The sequence below is a fragment of the Suncus etruscus genome, chromosome 1 (assembly GCF_024139225.1).
Source record: "Suncus etruscus isolate mSunEtr1 chromosome 1, mSunEtr1.pri.cur, whole genome shotgun sequence".
In the NCBI taxonomy this organism is placed as follows: domain Eukaryota; kingdom Metazoa; phylum Chordata; class Mammalia; order Eulipotyphla; family Soricidae; genus Suncus; species Suncus etruscus.
In genome coordinates, this window is record NC_064848.1 from 33,385,777 (window position 1) to 33,403,761 (window position 17,985).

Consider the following 17,985-nt stretch of genomic DNA (forward strand, 5'->3'; position numbering starts at 1 on the left):
TACCCCCATATCTAATAGCTATTCTTCTGTCAAGTGTGGAAATTGGCTTTCACTAACTTTGAATTGATATTAATTCTCTGTTTTAACTCCTCAGAAATGCATCTTCTGCAGACACCGGGTTAAGAAGGTTTCTGGAGCCTGCATCCAGTGTTCCTATGGTCGCTGTCCAGCCTCCTTTCATGTCACATGTGCTCATGCTGCTGGGGTGCTGATGGAGCCTGATGATTGGCCATATGTGGTAAACATAACCTGTTTTCGACATAAGGTCAACCCAAATGTGGTAAGATTTTCTCTGCTTTTCCTGAATACCTCTCAGACTTGCTATATTTTATTCTGTAATGTTATTTATTATTGACATATCTAGACTCTGAATATCTTTCTTTTTTGTTTTTATTTTCTTTTTGCTGTTGTTGTTGGTTTCTTTTATTTTTGGACCATATCCAGCAGTGCTTGGGCTTACAACTGGTAAGGGATCTTTACTCCTTACTAAGGGATCACTTCTGGCAGGTTCTAGGGAAAACATGGGGTACCCGGATTGAACTCTGGTAAACTAAGGTAAATGCCCTACCTGCTGTACTCTAACCCCAGAATTTGAGTTTCTTGAGGGTAGGGAAAAATCAGTATTATTTACTAATATTACTTGGATCCCACCAGTGTCTGGTACATGCTAGAACAGTGAATTTTTATTGAATTGAGTGAGTAAATGAACCAATGGAAGAATAAAAGTTCATTAAATCTGTCTTACTTTTAGATCTTTTTATATCTCTGCAAGCTGTGATTATATGCCTTTTCTGCACTGCATTTTCAACGATGAAGCTGTTATCATATTTGGGCCAGAAATAATGCTCAAACCTTCTGAGAATATATTGTGTTTAGTTTGTATGACTGTGCACCCTCACCTGTGGGCTTATTCCATCTTTTATAAAAACAACAACAACAGGACATTGGTATATTAAAGGGAAAATCTAATGGTCATGAACCTCAGAACTTTGCTGTCTGAGATGGAATAAGGTAGAAGTAGCATGGAGGTCTCAAAGGAGTGAAGGAGATCTCAGGAAGTCAGACATGTGAAAGAGATCTATAGAGATGCTTCTTTTCTGCTTTTTCCACTTCAATCAAGATTTTATCTATTCCTAGGAAAAGAGTATTTGTGATGAGAGAACATATTATTCTATTATAACTCAATTTTCTTTCCTTGGTGAATAGAATGTTGCCTTTATTCTAAGTCCTTTTGTTAACTATCCAGTTCAACATAATTGTATCAGGATCCATTGAAAGAGACATATACTTCATAATACTCATGTTTTTGTTTGTGTGTTTGTTTTGAGGCCATACCCAGTGACACTCAGAGGTTTCTCCTGGCTATGCCCTCAAAAATCGCTCCTGGGACCATACGGGATGCTAGGAATTGAACTAGGATTGTCCTGGGTCAGCCTTGCGCAAGGCAAATGCCCTACCACTGTGCTTTGGCCCCATAATACTCAATTTTGTGAAGTTTCTGCCCTTTGGTATCCTGGTAGGCTTGACCACGGACTATTGCTGTCTAACATTTGTCCTATATCTTTATAACCTCCTTTAATGTGGACGTGGAGAGAGTCTTAACCATCACATAGCAAATCTTCCAGTTTTTTAATAATTCCAGCAACTTCCACTAGCATATTGAGAGATGCTTAATATTTGTGGTTTGGGACTCTGTGCAGATGTATGTGAATGCACAAGTAGACAAAATAACATCACTTGGCACATCTATTTTAAAGTTATTTCTCATATTTTCACATTGTCTTAGGTCTCAAGTTGCATATTCATTCTTGCTTCTTCCTTGCTAAGAATAATGTTCTGTATTCAGCAGAAAATACAATTAAAGAGTCATTTAACAATTTACAGTAATAATACATTGCATTGAATTCCTGTGGTGCTTTGCCATTTCTAGAGTGTAGTAAATAGCATTACCTCATTATATGACACATGAAAATGTATTTCTAGTTGTGAGCTAGGGTATGAACCTTGAGTCAATCTTTGTTCATACATTGATTTTACCACCAAAATGTGCAGCTTTGTACAGGTTCTTATCTCTGTCTTAGTTTCTTTGTCATAGAAAATTGGCATGCTTATTTCACAATTATTTTTAGTCCATGTTATAGCAATAAACCCTTAAGAAAAAGCTTGTGTTCTTACTTTTTGTTTGATTTTTGTTTTGGCCTATGCCTAGCAATGCTCAGGACTTACTCTTGGCTCTACACTCAGGGATCACTCCTGGCAGGACTTTAAGGACTATCTGTGCAGGATTGAACCTGGATTGACTGAGTGCAAGGCAAATGCCCTCCCACTGTACTATCTCTGCATTTCCTCTTTCCCGTAATTTCATTTTCACTATTATTATTATTACTATTGTTGCTGCTAGTGCTAGAATTCAATGTGAGTGGGTCCACATGGAAGAATTATTTCTTCTTCAAGGATAAGAAATCTGAGTTGAGAGAGGTTCAGTTCATTGGTCAAGTAGATTCATTTAATGAGCAATCGATGCTGGAATATAAATACCTTTCCAACCCACACATGTAATTTGTTGTATTCCAAACCCCAAACCTCAAATGGTTGCAAGTGGTATCCATTCTGACCTTTGCTGGGGATCATGTATTCCCCCTTTAATCGTACAAAGCTTAGTGGTGATTGATTATATTGAAGTTTCTTTTAAAAGAATTGGATGTTAATATTATGCTCTGTGGTTCAGTGAAGTTTATGATACTATGCTTAAGTGATTATGAAAAATAAAAGATTCGATCCTGAGGTACTTTAAAAACTATTCTACTTGACAAATCCTTTTTTTTCTTTAGTTTGTTATTGATTTAAAGGCATACCTGGAGGTGCTCTGAAGCCACTTCTTAGCACATTGCTTGGGAGTCAGTCAGTAAATTTTGGGGGGACCATGTGCTGCTGCCCAGGATGCACAGCATACACCCTCGCCCCTGCTCACTTATCCACTTTAGATGTGGTATACTTGGGAAAGGGCAAAGAAAGATCACTTTTCATGGTAAGTTTTTTTATCTTGAGGGAAAGATTTTAGTGTTTTGTGAATTGTCTCTATAAAGTTCTATAGGAAATATTGAAATTCTGGCCTTGTGAAATATATTCCTACTAGTTACTTACCTGTTTTCCTTCCACCAGACTCCTGCTATCAATTTCTTCCCAAATGTTTGACAGTTAACCAGTGGGATAACTCATAGTTTCTAGCAATGGGTTAAGAGCATTGTGGTTGTCCCTATTAAGTGTTCTTTTCAAGCACAAAAGAATTTGCATTCATTGTGCTCCCTAGAGCCTGGACTATAGTTTGTTTATGTTTTCAACCCTGCCTTGATTATTTGGGAATAATAGGCAGTTGTAGAATCATAGCACTAAAAACTCTAAAATAAAATTTAGGCTAACTGCAGACTAACAGAGTCATTTTCCAGAACAAAGGAGGAGGACTTTGCAATTTGGATGAAATAAAGTATAAAGCTACAGTTCCTTTGGTGGGATCTTCATTTTTATTCACTTCTCTTCAGGGTTTTGTTTCCCGTCTCTTTGTATAACTCCCAATTACTTTCATTTTGTGTTCTAAAAGGAACATTTTAGGAAAACCCATACTGCTATAGAAATATGATGAATTATCTCTAAAATACTAACTTGCTTGGTGTTATTGAGCTTCGTGTATAAAATCCTTTTGGATAATGACATAGAAATTCATATTTCTTATTCTATACTTCTCCATCAAACAGTGAAATAACTTTACTTTTAATTAGAAAGATAGCTTTGAAAAATTAATCTTCACATTCTTAGCAATAGAATGATATTTACCAAAAGTGCATGGCTAACATCTATTTTAATATGAATTTTACTTTGTATTTTCCCATGGTTTTGCCAAATACATTTTGTCTAGCCCTTACTCTCTCTTCTGTAAGGTTTCATTCCTGTGTGCTTGAGTGTGAGCATACATGTGTTTGACCACCTTTTGCCATTATTCTGTCTGACCTATTTTCTGGCTTTGCTTCTAACATTCCATTGGATGTGTTTTTAACCCACTTGTATGGATGTTGCACAGAGGTTTCTACGGAAAAGACAAAGAACACAATCAATAGGAAAGTGAATTTGAAACTAGGAGCTTTGAAAATATATTCATTTTCCAAAGCAGAAAGTGAGCATAAATATATGCTTAATACATAAATACATACTTCAGGCAAGGCCAGCTACCCAGGGGCTGTGTGTTCATACCTGGTAATGTCTAGTGGAAGAAAGTGTCTACCTTAAAAACAGGATCAATGGGGCTAAGAATGAAGATGTAGTTTCTCTTCTAAGAAAGGTACTTCAATAATCCTTAAAATTAGGGGCCGGAGCCATAGCATAGTGATAGGGTGTTTGCCTTGCATGCTGCTGACCCAGGACAGACCTGGGTTTAATCCCTGGTGTCCCATTGGACCTTTAAGCCAGGAGTGATTTCTGAGTGCATAGCCAGGAGTAACCATTGAGCGTCAATGGGTGTGGCCCAAAAACCAAAAATAAAAAAGATAATAATCCTTAAAATTAAATTACCACAATCACTTGCATTTTCTTTATTCATTAGTTCATTGCAATGAACATTCCTGTTTAAATACAATATCTTATATGAAGTGCATATCTTTTTGTTTGCTTTTTGGGCCACAGCTTACTATACTATATATGTGTGTGTGTGTGTGTATAACTATACTATATATAGCCTACTATATTATAATCTATAATATATATGTAATTATACTATATACTATATTATACCATACCACATCATACCATGCCATGCCATGCCATCCCATAATCTCCTGGCTGTGCTCAGGGGGTAGTGTCAGGGATCACACAAACACCCTACACTATTTCTCCATAACAGGAAACACCAATTTAATCTTAATACCTTCTCCTTTTAAAAATAAAACATTTTTACTAAACATTTTAACTAAATCTAGCTCAACAGTAAAAAAGTACTTGCATAGGTGAGGTTCTTAGTTCCTTTTTTGGTGCTAAGAAACATAATAAAAAAGGTAAGAAAAATTATTTTCTTACTGTTTACTTAGTTGTGGCTATAAACATGGTCATATATCTTTTCAAATAAAACCTTTTTTCTTATGACCACTTTGTATTTCTTCAATATCATTATATATATATATATATATATCTTGGTTTTTGGGCCACACCCGGCATTGCTCAGGGGTTACTCCTGGCTGTCTGCTCAGAAATAGCTCCTGGTAGGCACGGGGGGACCATATGGGACACCGGGATTCGAACCAACCACCTTTGGTCCTGGATGTGCTGCTTGCAAGACAAACGCCGCTGTGCTATCTCTCCGGGCCTGCAATATCATTTCTTTTTTTTTTTTTTTTTTTTTTGGTTTTTGGGGCACACCCGGTGACGCTCAGGGGTTACTCCTGGCTATGCGCTCAGAAGTCGCTCCTGGCTTGGGGGACCATATGGGACGCCGGGGGATCGAACCGCGGTCCGTCTCCTAGGCTAGCGCAGGTAAGGCAGGCACCTTACCTCGAGCGCCACCGCCCGGCCCCGCAATATCATTTCTAATTGCATTGATTTCTACTAGATCATTATTTTAGACTTTCAATTTTATTTTCCAGCAGCTGGCACTTTTGTCATTCATTGAAAGCTGCTTGCTATGAAACTTTTGAGGAGTTTTCTTTCTAAACTAGGAAATGAATTTAGTGGAAAAGTATAAGTATTTACTGAGCATCTATTGTGTATAATATATTTCACAGGTATGCCTTATTTCATGGAAGTGATGTAAGGCAATATGGGCATTTTTATTGATTCCTCCAAACTTGAATTTTCCCATCTCTTGTTATTTACCTTTTAGTTAGTCTTCATGTTCTTTTCTGGGACTGATCTCAGTAATAAGAAGTGTGTCCTTGTTCAGTATTTAACTTTTTTCTATCTTTGCATTTTCAGGTAAGCTCTCTGGGCCAGCTTCATCATAACTCTTTCTCTGACACCATTTTGTAAGGCTCAGTTGGAGACCCCTCATATGCTCACTAAGCACCACCAGGAATAATTCCTGAGCACAAAGCCAGGAGTGACCCCCTAAGCATTGCTGTATGTGGCCACAAAAAAAACCAAACAAAAAGTTTGGATGATAATGGATGGAAATACTTTCATCACTAACTTTAGGAAATCTTTCCTTGATGTTGAAAAGCAATGCTCACATTGCCAGCATGTAAAACAATGGATAATTATAGCTCCTCCATTCTAAGCCTTAGAATAATTCTAAGTTCTTGGAAGATGATAATAATTGTGAGGCATATTATACTTTCAGTATTCATTACTCGGAAAATTTATGAACACAAAAACATAAGAAATCAGTAGCACTTTCATATGAATTAATTAATTTTCCTAAGATTGTGCAGTGTTTGGGCTGATTGATTTGGGCTCACTTCGGGATGTGAATTCCCATTTAATTAGTCAAAAATATGGTAAATGCAGTAGAAATGGGTTGACCATATATTTCTCTGTTCCCTAGTTCTCTAATTAGCACATGGAGCTATCTGTGTGCAGGCGTATTGTTAGTTATATTGTTAGAGCTGAAACAAAAGACATGTTTTTTGTGGTCTTGGATATGTTGGACTTACTTATGAAAACTGATTGTCCATACCTTTCATTTAATAATATTTTTATAAACATGAAGATATCTTAGTTCTTAAACTAGTCAAGATCAAAAAGACCATGTATTCTATTAGGGAAAGAAAATAGACTTGGTTCCCAGATGGGTAACTAACTTTATAATATTTTAGTAGCCTGTTTTCCCAGACTCTGCCTTTGACTCCAATTTATAAATTTTGGGTTTATTTTGAGGCACACCTGTTAGTATTCTGGAATACAATACTCTTGGTTCTATGCGGATTGTTCCTGATGGTGCAACTGGGATAAAACCAAGGCTTCCTACATACAAATGCCTGTACTTAGCCTGTTGAGCTCTTTGCTCCGGTTTATGAATATAGTCAATTCCAATAGGTATTTTGGTTTAAAGAACGGAATTACATCTCACCATATTGTGGCACTAGAACCCATGATGGTGGTTATAGAATTATGTTTTGTATGTATTTTGTTTAGATTTATAGGTAGAACTTTGTATAATGATATATTATTTGACTTCTTTCAACATCATAATAGTTACTAGCTTTTGTTTGTTTGGGGTCATATCCAGCAGTGCTAAAGGCCTACTCCTTACTCTACATTCAAGGATTATCCTAATAAGCCACGTGGGATGCTGGGGATTGAATCCATGTCTGTCCTGTACAAGGCAAATGTCCTACCCACTATACTATCTCTCTAGCCTCAATTAATAGTTTTTTATAGGTCCCTAATAGATGCCAGTGTATTTTTGTTCTTGATGCTTTCCAGTTTTGATAGGATTAAAAACTAAACAACCTGAGTTCAAGTCCAGGATCTTAGCAGCTATAGTCTATATAGGCCAGACTTCTTATCTGTCTGTCTGTCTCTCTGATTTGGAGGCCATCTCTGGAAAAGCTTAGGGGTTACTCCTGACTTTGCATTTAAGAATTGTCTTGAAGTGCTCAGGGGATGCCAGGGATCAAGTTTGATTTAACTACATGCAAGGCAAGCACCATACCTACTGTACTATCTTTCTAGCCCTCTCAGACTTCCTTTGTTTGTTTGTTTTGTTTTTGGGGCCACACCCATTTGATGCTCAGCGGTTATTCCTGGCTAAGCACTCAGAAATTGCCCCTGGCTTGGGGGAACCATATGGGACGCAGGGGGATCAAACCGCGGTCCTTCCTCGGCTAGCGCTTGCAAGGCAGACACTTTACCTCTAGCGCCACCTCTCTGGCCCCTCTCAGACTTCCTTTTAATATGGCCCTGAATTAAAATTTTTAAATCACTCTTCTTTCTTCAAGGTCAGGGAATGAACATAGTTAAGCAATGATCCAGTTTTAGAAATCAACAGAGGAACTGGAAATCATACCTTTATTTAGAGAAGGGGTAATGAGATTGTGTTTTTATTAGGAAAAAAATCCACAGATCATTTATCTCTTAATCATATGCAAATTTATTACCCAAAATTTGCATTGTGTTTGTGCTTTTACACACGTGCATTTGTGTGCACACATATTTGTACACACACTCACACACACACACACACACACAGATAGTGCTGAGACCAGATGGAGAATTTATCCTCTTTTTTTTCAAGAGTTATTTACCCCTTCCTATCTTCTTAAATTTCTCTTTATCTAATATGCCTTGGAGCTGCTCTCTGAGTAGGAGGGTTTTAGGATGCTTTCTCTTAAAGTGGAGAGAAGTTTGGATTGGAAAATTTGAATAGACTGAGGAACCGAGAATGAAAGTTGAGCTCTGATATAGGTAAGAGACAACTAAGGGGATGGCAACTCTTGTGTTCATCTCAGGGAGTATTTTGATTTTGGATTCTGGATCACAGATCATGTAGCTTGTTAATTAGGCATAGTGGTAAGGTAGAGAAAGGAAACTCAAAGGGACAAACAGATAATTGAAAACTAACTTTTATGAGTTTTGTGTGTCTACTAAGAGTGGCAGTGAGCTTGTGATAGTCAATTTAGAGTTGATATACCAAACACAGTTGTGGTTTGAATTTATTTTTTCTTTTGTGGATCCTTGAGTCTGGAACTAAATTCCAATGCCTAAATCCTTTTTAAAGTTTTCTCATCCTGTAAGAAAAAGAATTAGGGGCCATAGAAATGCCTTTTAAAGAACTAGAATACATACTTTGCATTCAGATGCCCTGAGTTCCATCTTCACTATTGTATGGTCTCTCATCCCCTTCCCTATATCCTCTCCCTTGTTATGCTCCCACTCCCCACAATAAGTTAAAGAAAACTAGAATTTAACTAAACTCTAATTTAGTAGTGATTTGATTGGTGGCATTTCCATAGATCCTCTTCTCATCTTCCAGATTTGGGTTTCTTTATGTGTGTGTGATATTTTGGTTTTTTTTTCCTATAAAAGTTTAGATCATGCAAATTCCCATTTTGTATACCTCTCATACTTGTACATGTTATATGATATTTATATATAGTTTATTTCTTGGAAGTAAGTGATTTTCCAAGTGCCCTGCTAAATTTGCACTGATAACAAAACAAAACAAAACACGGAAAATTCTCTCCTAAACAAAGTTCTGGAGTAAGAAATTCTGATCAGGGGCTAAAAATTACTTAAAATAATTCATATCTAAATCTGATTAGTCTTTCTGAATCAAACATAACATTTTAAAAGGGAAGCCCCTCACCCTTTTATCACTACAAGTGCTTTGTTGAGATCCTAATGCACAGAAACATTATAAACATTCCTGGGAGGAGAAATATTTAGCATAAACATTTGAGAATATTTACATTTTGAACTCCCTTTTTTATTTTTTTAGGTAAAATCAGAGTAGAGAGCAATTATGCTTAATAAAATTAAGTATGAAAGCAAGCCATCCCACTTCTAAATTTTGTGCTTTATATCAAGTCATTTTAGTTTCCTACTCCTGCTTCCTCAGAGATTTCTGCAGTGTTGGGTGTGGTGTGGAAGGATGTGAACCTAAAGCCTTTCTCCCTCCTGCTCTGTCAGTAAAAAATGTGGATCTGTAGCACATCACACACAGTGAACTGAATTCCCTTTGGAATTCCTTTGTTCTTGCCTTCATTGCCAGTGAAGTTAAGTTGTGCCAGCAAATCTTATCATGAAAGCACAAGTCTGTGTCCCACCCGGCTGCTCAATCCTCATGAATCTGCTGTGGATAGTCACACTAACTTTCCCCAGAAACTCCTGCTCAGTTTCCATCCAGTCCCTGGCTAGATATTGCACCCTCAATCACCCTATCCCAGTTTAGCCATTTTCAGCCTCCATTCCACTTCTTTTCTGTTAATCCCCCAGTCTTTGATACCTTTCAGATACCAAGATGCCATGTCTGGTTTGGGCACAGCTGCCTTCTATCATTGGCTGACTTTAATCAGCCAAGGATACAGAAGCTAATCAGAATGGGAATGCCACATGCAGACCCAAGTGGAGGCTGAAGGCCCTGGTGTGATTCTTCTGCTCATTGTTCCTTAATGAGACCATCTAGCTCTGGCAGTGACTTCATCCTGGTGTTTATGACTGAATAGAATAAAAGTTCCATCTTATCACTGTTCCAACTTACCACAGTTGATTTGTAGTATGGATTTTCATCTCCTTTATATCCTTTATGACTAGATGAAATTAAAAGTTCCATCTTATCACTTTACAGTTGCTTTGTAGTTGGGGTTTTCATCTCCTTTATTCCTTAATAATTATTTCTTAAAAACAAGTTCTTTGTTTCATTTAGGGAAAATTTCATAAGTAACCAAAAACCTGGCAGGGTCAGTTAAGGCTACATCTTTATCTGAGTCATAAAGCAGTTAGTACACTCTCATAGTTCAGTGCAATGTCTTCCTTTAAATATAGTCCTTTCTCCAAACATTTTTTTTTGGTGGTGGTGGTGGTGGTGGAGGAGTGAGCGGACCACACCTGGACCTGCTCAGGACTTTCTTTTCACTCTGTGCTCAGAAGTCAGTCGTGGCATTGCTTAGAGAACCAGATTTGGGGCTGGAGATGGAAATTGGGAGTCAACTGCATACTATGCAAGTACCTTAACCTCTGTATTATTTCTTTGGCCCAGATTCTAATTTTATTCATTATTCTGATTTAGAAAAAAATGATATTTCAATCAGATAATATGTTATAAATATCATAATATAAGATAATATAAATGCTATAAATAAGCATTATAAGATGGACTATTTTGCCTGAAGTTTTATTCTGACTTTGAAAAACTGCAAATTAAACTGATTTTTAAAGAGAATTCAAGAAAAATTGGTGTCTTGGTGCAGGTGCTTAGTCTTTATTACAGAACAGACACAGCAGAATTCCCAGGAAAAATTGTCAGAGTTCTGTTTCCCATATGGCTTGGATTATCCTGTCACAATTTGCATAGAGCTAGGGATATAAATCTTGTATTTCATGGAAAGGACCACAGTATAAAGTATTTTCATGTCATAGTTGGTACTTGGCAACTTCAAGGACCACTTATCTTGATTTTATTTTTCTTAACGCATATATGAGGGCTTTTTTACGTAAAAGATGTTTTGATGCAATTTTTTTTACAGAATTAATATTCTCAGCTTCCAGAAAATTATAAGCTTTTCAGCAATTTATACTCCTTTTAAAAAAATAATTAAGGGATGTAGTATTGTCTGATAGCTTGTTAAGAAAGTTAAGTAGTGACATTAATCCCCTTCTTTACCATTGGTATTAGAGTCAAGCATCGTGGATCCAGTAGTAAAATACAAATGGAAAGTGTCAACAGACACACAACAGCAAAGTATTTGACATTTCAACATCTTATAAAGCACTAGAGGCAGGATTTTCAATTTTTTTTTATGTAGAAAACAGTAATTAGATGCCAGTGTAAGTCATAATGAGATCCATAGATACTTACAAAATATAATGAAAGTATGACTTTTTAAGACTATTAACTGCTAACAATAGAAAAGGCAATTAAATGAGACAAGTCCCAATATTTTTATCTATTAGGCGGCTCTCTAGATGTCCACCTTCAACAAGCATGATATACAAAACTCCGAATTAACTAGAAAGGCCTATTTGTAGGAAGACAGTTTGGAGATACTCAAGTTCTTTCTTTCTCTTCCCCAGAATGTGGTTGCTACTTGTGCTGTCGCAAATCAATGGTTCTCTATTTTCCTGGCATAATGGGACTTTTTTTTTTTTCTTAAAATATTTCTTAGCAGGGGCCAGCGAGGTAGCGCTAGAGGTAAGGTGTCTGTCTTGCAATCGCTAGCCAAGGAAGGACTGTGGTTCAATTCCCGGCGCCCCATGTGGTCCCCCCAAGCCAGGGGCAATTTCTGAGCATTTAGCCAGGAGTAACCCCTGAGCATCAAACGGGTGTGGCCCTAAAATCAAAAAAAAATTTTTTTTCACTCCCACTTGGAGCTGGAGAGGTGGCACTAGAGGTAAGAGAGCATCAAACGGGTGTGGCCGCCTCAAAACAAAACAAAACAAAATATATATTTCTTTTTCTTTTGGGGGGGGGCCACACCCGTTTGATGCTCAGGGGTTACTCCTGGCTATACACTCAGAAGTCACTCCTGGCTTGGGGGGACCATATGGCATGCCAGGGGATTGAACCACGGTCCGTCCTACGCTAGTGCTTGCAAGGCAGACACCTTACCTCTAGCGCCACCTTTCCGGCCCCATTTTTTTTTTTTTTTTTTTTTTTTTGGTTTTTGGGCCACACCCGGCAGTGCTCATGAGTTACTCCTGGCTGTCTGCTCAGAAATAGCTCCTGGCAGGCACGGGGGACCATATGGGACACTGGGATTCGAACCAACCACCTTTGGTCCTGGATCGGCTGCTTGCAAGGCAAACACCACTGTGCTATCTCTCCGGGCCCAAAAATATATATTTCTTAGCGAGAAAAAAATAAGTTAAAACAATAAAAACTTTTCTTAGCTGAAGTTTTCACTGTGAGATATATTAGGTGACCTCATCTTTTTGTCCCTGGAAAACTGTAGATTTATTGGAATTATTGAATCAAATCTGCAGAAATAACTATTTCTGTATTTGTTGTTTGTTTGATATTTTGTGTCAGGGATCAAAGACTTTATTGAGGTGAATTATGCATATTAGCTCAGTACTATATCCTGGCTGTTTCTAAATTGTTCAGCAAAATGTTCTATTATTTTTACTTTGAGCCATTATTGTATTCATTTGGTACTCCTTTGCTCTCGGCAGTAAGCAAGGAAAAGTGAGCTACTTCTTTGTAGGCTTTTGACACCCTAATAATAGTTAAAATTTGTTGTTTCCCTTCCATTTACCAACTTCAACTCTTACACTTCTCTCTCTCTCTCTCTCTTTCTCTTTCTCTCTCTCTCTCTCTCTTTCTCTCGTGTGTTTGTGCCTTAGAGTCTTCTCTTTTTCCACTGTCACATAATTGAAGTAAAGAACAGTGTCCTTATTACATACAATGTATTACATACATTTTGCTCTTTCTGAAAGAAGCAGGGTAAATTGGTGACAACTGAGAGACCAGGAAAAAATGGGCATGAAATTTGTGGGAAGTGGTTGGCTACAGAGTCTTGCACATCTTTCCTCTCTTACTCCTCCATAGGAACCCCACACTCTTTAAGCACAGCGCAGGATTCATGGTTGCTTTTATTTAATTAATACTGGAGACACTAACAGGTCCCTATTGCCCAGCTAATGGTGGACTTTCAAGAATTGAGACTTGACCCATTGGTGAGCTAGATAGAGAAAAAATATGCTTGCTACTGTTGGGATGGACAGCAGAACACTTTGGCTGACTTTTCCACTATTCTTGCATTTTTCTTTTTCCAGTTAGGCATATGCCTAACTGCTCAGAAATCACTTCTAGTGTTTCTTAAAGACTGTAAATGATACGAGTGATCGTATCAAGTAAGTGCAAGGCAAATGCTATATCCACTGTACTATCTCTGACGCATGCCTATTTTTCTTTTTTCTTTTTTTTTATTTTGTTGAAACTATTGTGATTTATAAAGTTCTTCATAGTTGGATTTCATTTATATAATGAATCAAGGCCAATCCCACCACTCGTGTCCACCTCCCTCCACCGAAGTTTCCATACCATTCCCCTTATACATTTTAAGTTTAGATCATTAAAGTTTGGATCTCTTGATTCCATTGTTGTTGCCTTTGACTTGGATATTTAGTTCTGTTGTTTTTTTTTTATACCACCAATGCACCTGACTCCCATCCTTTCATATTTGTGTTTCCCCTCTTCCACTCAGTTTCTTTCCTTCTCCTTGCTATACTGTGGGGCCAAGGGTGTTCGAGACAACTCTCATTACACCATTGCATCTATTCATGCAGCTAATTCTAAAGACCACATATAAGTGATATTATTCTGTATGCTTCTTCTGTAATGCTTATTTTTCTTGAAGTCTCAAACAGAACTTGGTAAATTTATAATTGCTATCTCGTTTATCTCTCTGTCCATCTTTCCATCCCCTCTTGCTACATTTGACTTTCATAGTGATTATGGAGGAATTCTTTATTTGTAAAGTCAAGTGAACTTTTCTGTTGAAAATATTCTCTTGGGGTAACTGGAGATGCTCAGGACTTAATCATGGCTCTCTACTCAGGAATGTCTCTCTGAGTGCTTAGTTGACCATATACAGTGCCAAGAATTGAACCCAGGTTTGGCCACATTAAATGACCAAATAGTATCTTATTTCTCTGGGCCCCAGTTAGCATAACCTTGAAAACTCATGATAATGACTGGAAACATGGCTGAACAGTAGACCATGCGTAAGACAATGGCCTCCTCATTTATTTTACATAGTTATTGCCCTCATAGATTTCCTTGATTACTTTGGATCTTTTGCTTGCTTTCTTTTTTCTTTTTTTTTTTTTGGTTTTTGAGTGCCACAATGGTGACACTCCTGGCTATGCACTCAGAAATCATTCCTGGCTCAGGGAATCATATGGGTCACCAGGGATTGAACCCAGGTTTATCCTAGGTCAGCCATTTGCAAGGCAAATGCCCTACCACTATGCTATCACTGCAGCCCTGATATTTTGCTTTCTTGTATACATTTTAGAATCTGCTTATGAATGTATATAGTCACATTCATACTTTGAATCTACTGTGAATTTATTGAGGTTTTTTTAACCTAGAATTTCTCCCAACTTTACTGTTGCTATCCAATAAGCATGATTAACTTCTGAGATATAGTGACAACACAAACCTCTGGGTGGCATGCAGGTACTCGTATTCTCTCAAATAACTACATTGTACTTTTGGACTTGATTTTGGATGTGTATTTGTTAGACCCATTCTAGCAGTGGGATTTCCACCACTTCCATTACACTCCAATTGTTAAACTGAATTGAACTTTACTTTCTACCCTTTATGAAGCAGGTTGCATGCTATTGATGAGCAAGCAAAAAGCAGGTGGTACTTGCCTGTTTAAAGATTTTTTTTGCACTAACACATACACACACACACACACACACAAAACTTTAGAGAAGATTCACCCAATCTCATTTCCTCCCCCAACAAGATCACTACTTTTGAGATGAACTCATGACTCAAAAGGAAAAGAATTTCTTTTTTCTCAGTATCTTCTTGTAGTATTAATATCAGTTGTATTTCTTCACATGCTAAAACAAGTAAGACCTTAAATCCTTAGGGAAACTGCACACCACCATTTTCCACCATATTATTTATTTGTCCTTGAAAACCCATGAGAAATAAAAGTACATGTGAACAAACAGGCATGTAGCAAATTAAATGCTTGTGGCACTTTTATGAGCTTGCATGTGCATTTGTGCAATGAGAGCAATTATTCCTTCATGAAGCTCTAGGGATTTTGGTTTTTCTGGGTAGAAGATTTTTACTTCTTGTAATCTTACAAAGACAGCATTCATTATTAGAGGCAACTTTAGGTGAGTGCCTTTTGTAAAATAATTAGTTAGAACCAATTTATTTACTCAGATAGGAATTTTTATAAGGATACCATGGGGGGTACATTATTATAGCTTCTTAATTCCTAAATATTAGGAAAAAATGATGAAGCTAGAAGGTGAAAGGATTATTAGATGTTAATGAAGCCAGTTTTTTTGACCTGGTTATTTGTTTAAATAGTTTTCAAAGCTCCTTCCTGCTTTTCTCTGAGCTTCTCATCCTTATATTTATCCCCTCCTCCCCTTATAAATGGTGTTGCATAGAAGGAGAGAAGGAGATTCCATTAGGAATTTTCTCAGAATATTATCTTTGCCCATGACACCTCTTGTCAGATGCTGGGGTGACCCTCCTTCAAGGTATGGACGTAGATCAGCCTTGCTACTTCTGATAAAAGATTTATTATGCCAATGCATAGGACTCTTCCTTTTGCCACAAAGGACTGCTTCTCTCTGGCCCCTTGCGATAGAGGTCATTGTTTTGAGTTATCTGTTTTCTGTCAGAAATTCACTGTGGGGGGAAATGAAATTTGAGAATATAGTTAGATTCCTGTGTCAGATTAGGTTGCTCTGAAATTGCCCATTTCAACCTCCATAACTTTAACCCTTCGCTACAGTGCCTTCACTCAGTTTTATTTCACTTTTGTGTGCTTTTATTGACATTTTACATCAGGACTGTATATAAATCACATTGTTGCAGGTTTTGTAAGGCATTTCTGAAAAGATGGACTGCTGTGCCTTTATGCATTTTAGGTAATTCGTTTCTTATAATGTAGTTTTAAGAATAATTTGTTAGAGGATAAAAGAATTTTTCTTAGAAATAGCAGTGATTATTAAGATAAAAGTAAAGGTGCTTGCCTTTGCTAAACCACACAAGGTATAAATTTAGAAACTATATTTTCAATGAAATTATATTATGAAACTTGTATTTTAGTTCATTTTGAAAAAGTCATATTTTGTCAAATTCTTAAGTCAACTAAACTGAAGAGTGAACATTTTTTTGTTTTGTTTTGTTTTGTTACTGGGCTACTTTTGGCTTTACATTTAGAATCACTCTTGGCAGTATACCTGGGAGATCATACGGAATGTTAGGAATGGGATGTGTGTCAGCTGCATAACTATGTGCAGGCAAATGCCCTACCTGCTGTACTATTTTTTCAGCCCCCAAAGGAACATTTAAGATTATCTTTATTTTTTCCTTTTCTTTCCTTTTTTACTTTTTATTTATTTTTGTTGTTTTGAACACATCCAGCAATACTCAGGGGTTACACTTAGGTCTGTACTCCTGAATCACTTCAGGCAGGCTGTTGGGACCATATGGGATGCTGGGGATCAAACTTGCATTGATTGTATGCAAGGCAAGTGCCCTACAAACTGTACTGTCACTCTGGCCCTAAGATAGCCTTTTTTACTTTTCTTGGCTTCACTCTTTGGTAGCATCTCAATTAAATACATCTAGCTATAGTGGCTTGGTTGTTATTAAAGGAACATAGAGATGTGAAAAGACATTTGTGTTTCATTTAGTGTATTCAAAAGTTAGTCATGAAATACAATCAATGAAAACTATAGAAGCAAATAAGTAAAATCCCATTCCCCAGAGTTACAGATTATTAATAATTTTTGGTAGTTACATGACAGAGACAAGCTAGTGAAGCTTAATGCTTTTTTAAATTTTTATTAAACACTATATTTACAAGATTATTTACCCTAGTTTGTTTTTTTTTCTCACAGATATAGTTGTTTATGACTTACAGTCATACAATGTAAAACAACCTTCACCAGTATGCATTTCCAACCACCAGTGTCAACAGATTACTTCTCACCCTCCTTGATGCCTCTCCCCTCCCTTTTACCCTCCAGAGAGATAGCATGGAGGTGGGGCATTTGCCTTGCATGCAGAAGGATGGTGGTTCAAATCCCGGCATCCTTTATGGTCCTCCAAGCCTGCCAGGAGCGATTTCTTAGCGTATAGCCAGGAGTAACCCCTGAGCACTGCCAGGTGTTACCCTCCCCCCCCCAAAAAAAAAACCTTTTACTCTCCCCTGCCTGCTTCTTGGACAGGGAATTTCTTTCTTTCTCTCTCTTTTATTTTTTTCACACTGTAGTTTGCACTACTGTTAATGAAGGGGTGCATGCATGTCCTTTGCATAGTAGAATCTTCTCTATTCTAACTTCACTCTCTGTTCTTTGTGGCAACCTTTTCTTTCATAGCATAGCCCTCTTAATCCTCATCTCTATTGACTCTGAATAGCATCCCCACACTGTCTATTATTTTCTTTATATCCCACAGATATGTGAGATTTTTCTGTTTATCCCTTTCCCTCTGACTCATTTCACTCAGCAAAATAATCTCCCATGTTCTCCCATATATAAACAAATTTCATGACTGAAGTTTTCCTAATGGCTGCATAGTATTCCATTGTGTGTGTGTGTGTGTGTGTGTGTGTGTGTGTGTGTGTGTGTGCG

General features: G+C 37.3%; 1 protein-coding gene across 1 annotated transcript in view; it reads left to right on the top strand.

The window, feature by feature from the left end:
• The window catches only part of KDM4C (lysine demethylase 4C), a 392,436-nt gene that overhangs the window by 319,447 nt on the left and 55,004 nt on the right, over nucleotides 1-17,985 (top strand). The window contains exon 17 of the mRNA XM_049770299.1: nucleotides 95-280. Coding sequence (XP_049626256.1) covers nucleotides 95-280 — 186 coding nt within the window. The remainder of the gene's footprint in view (nucleotides 1-94; nucleotides 281-17,985) is intronic.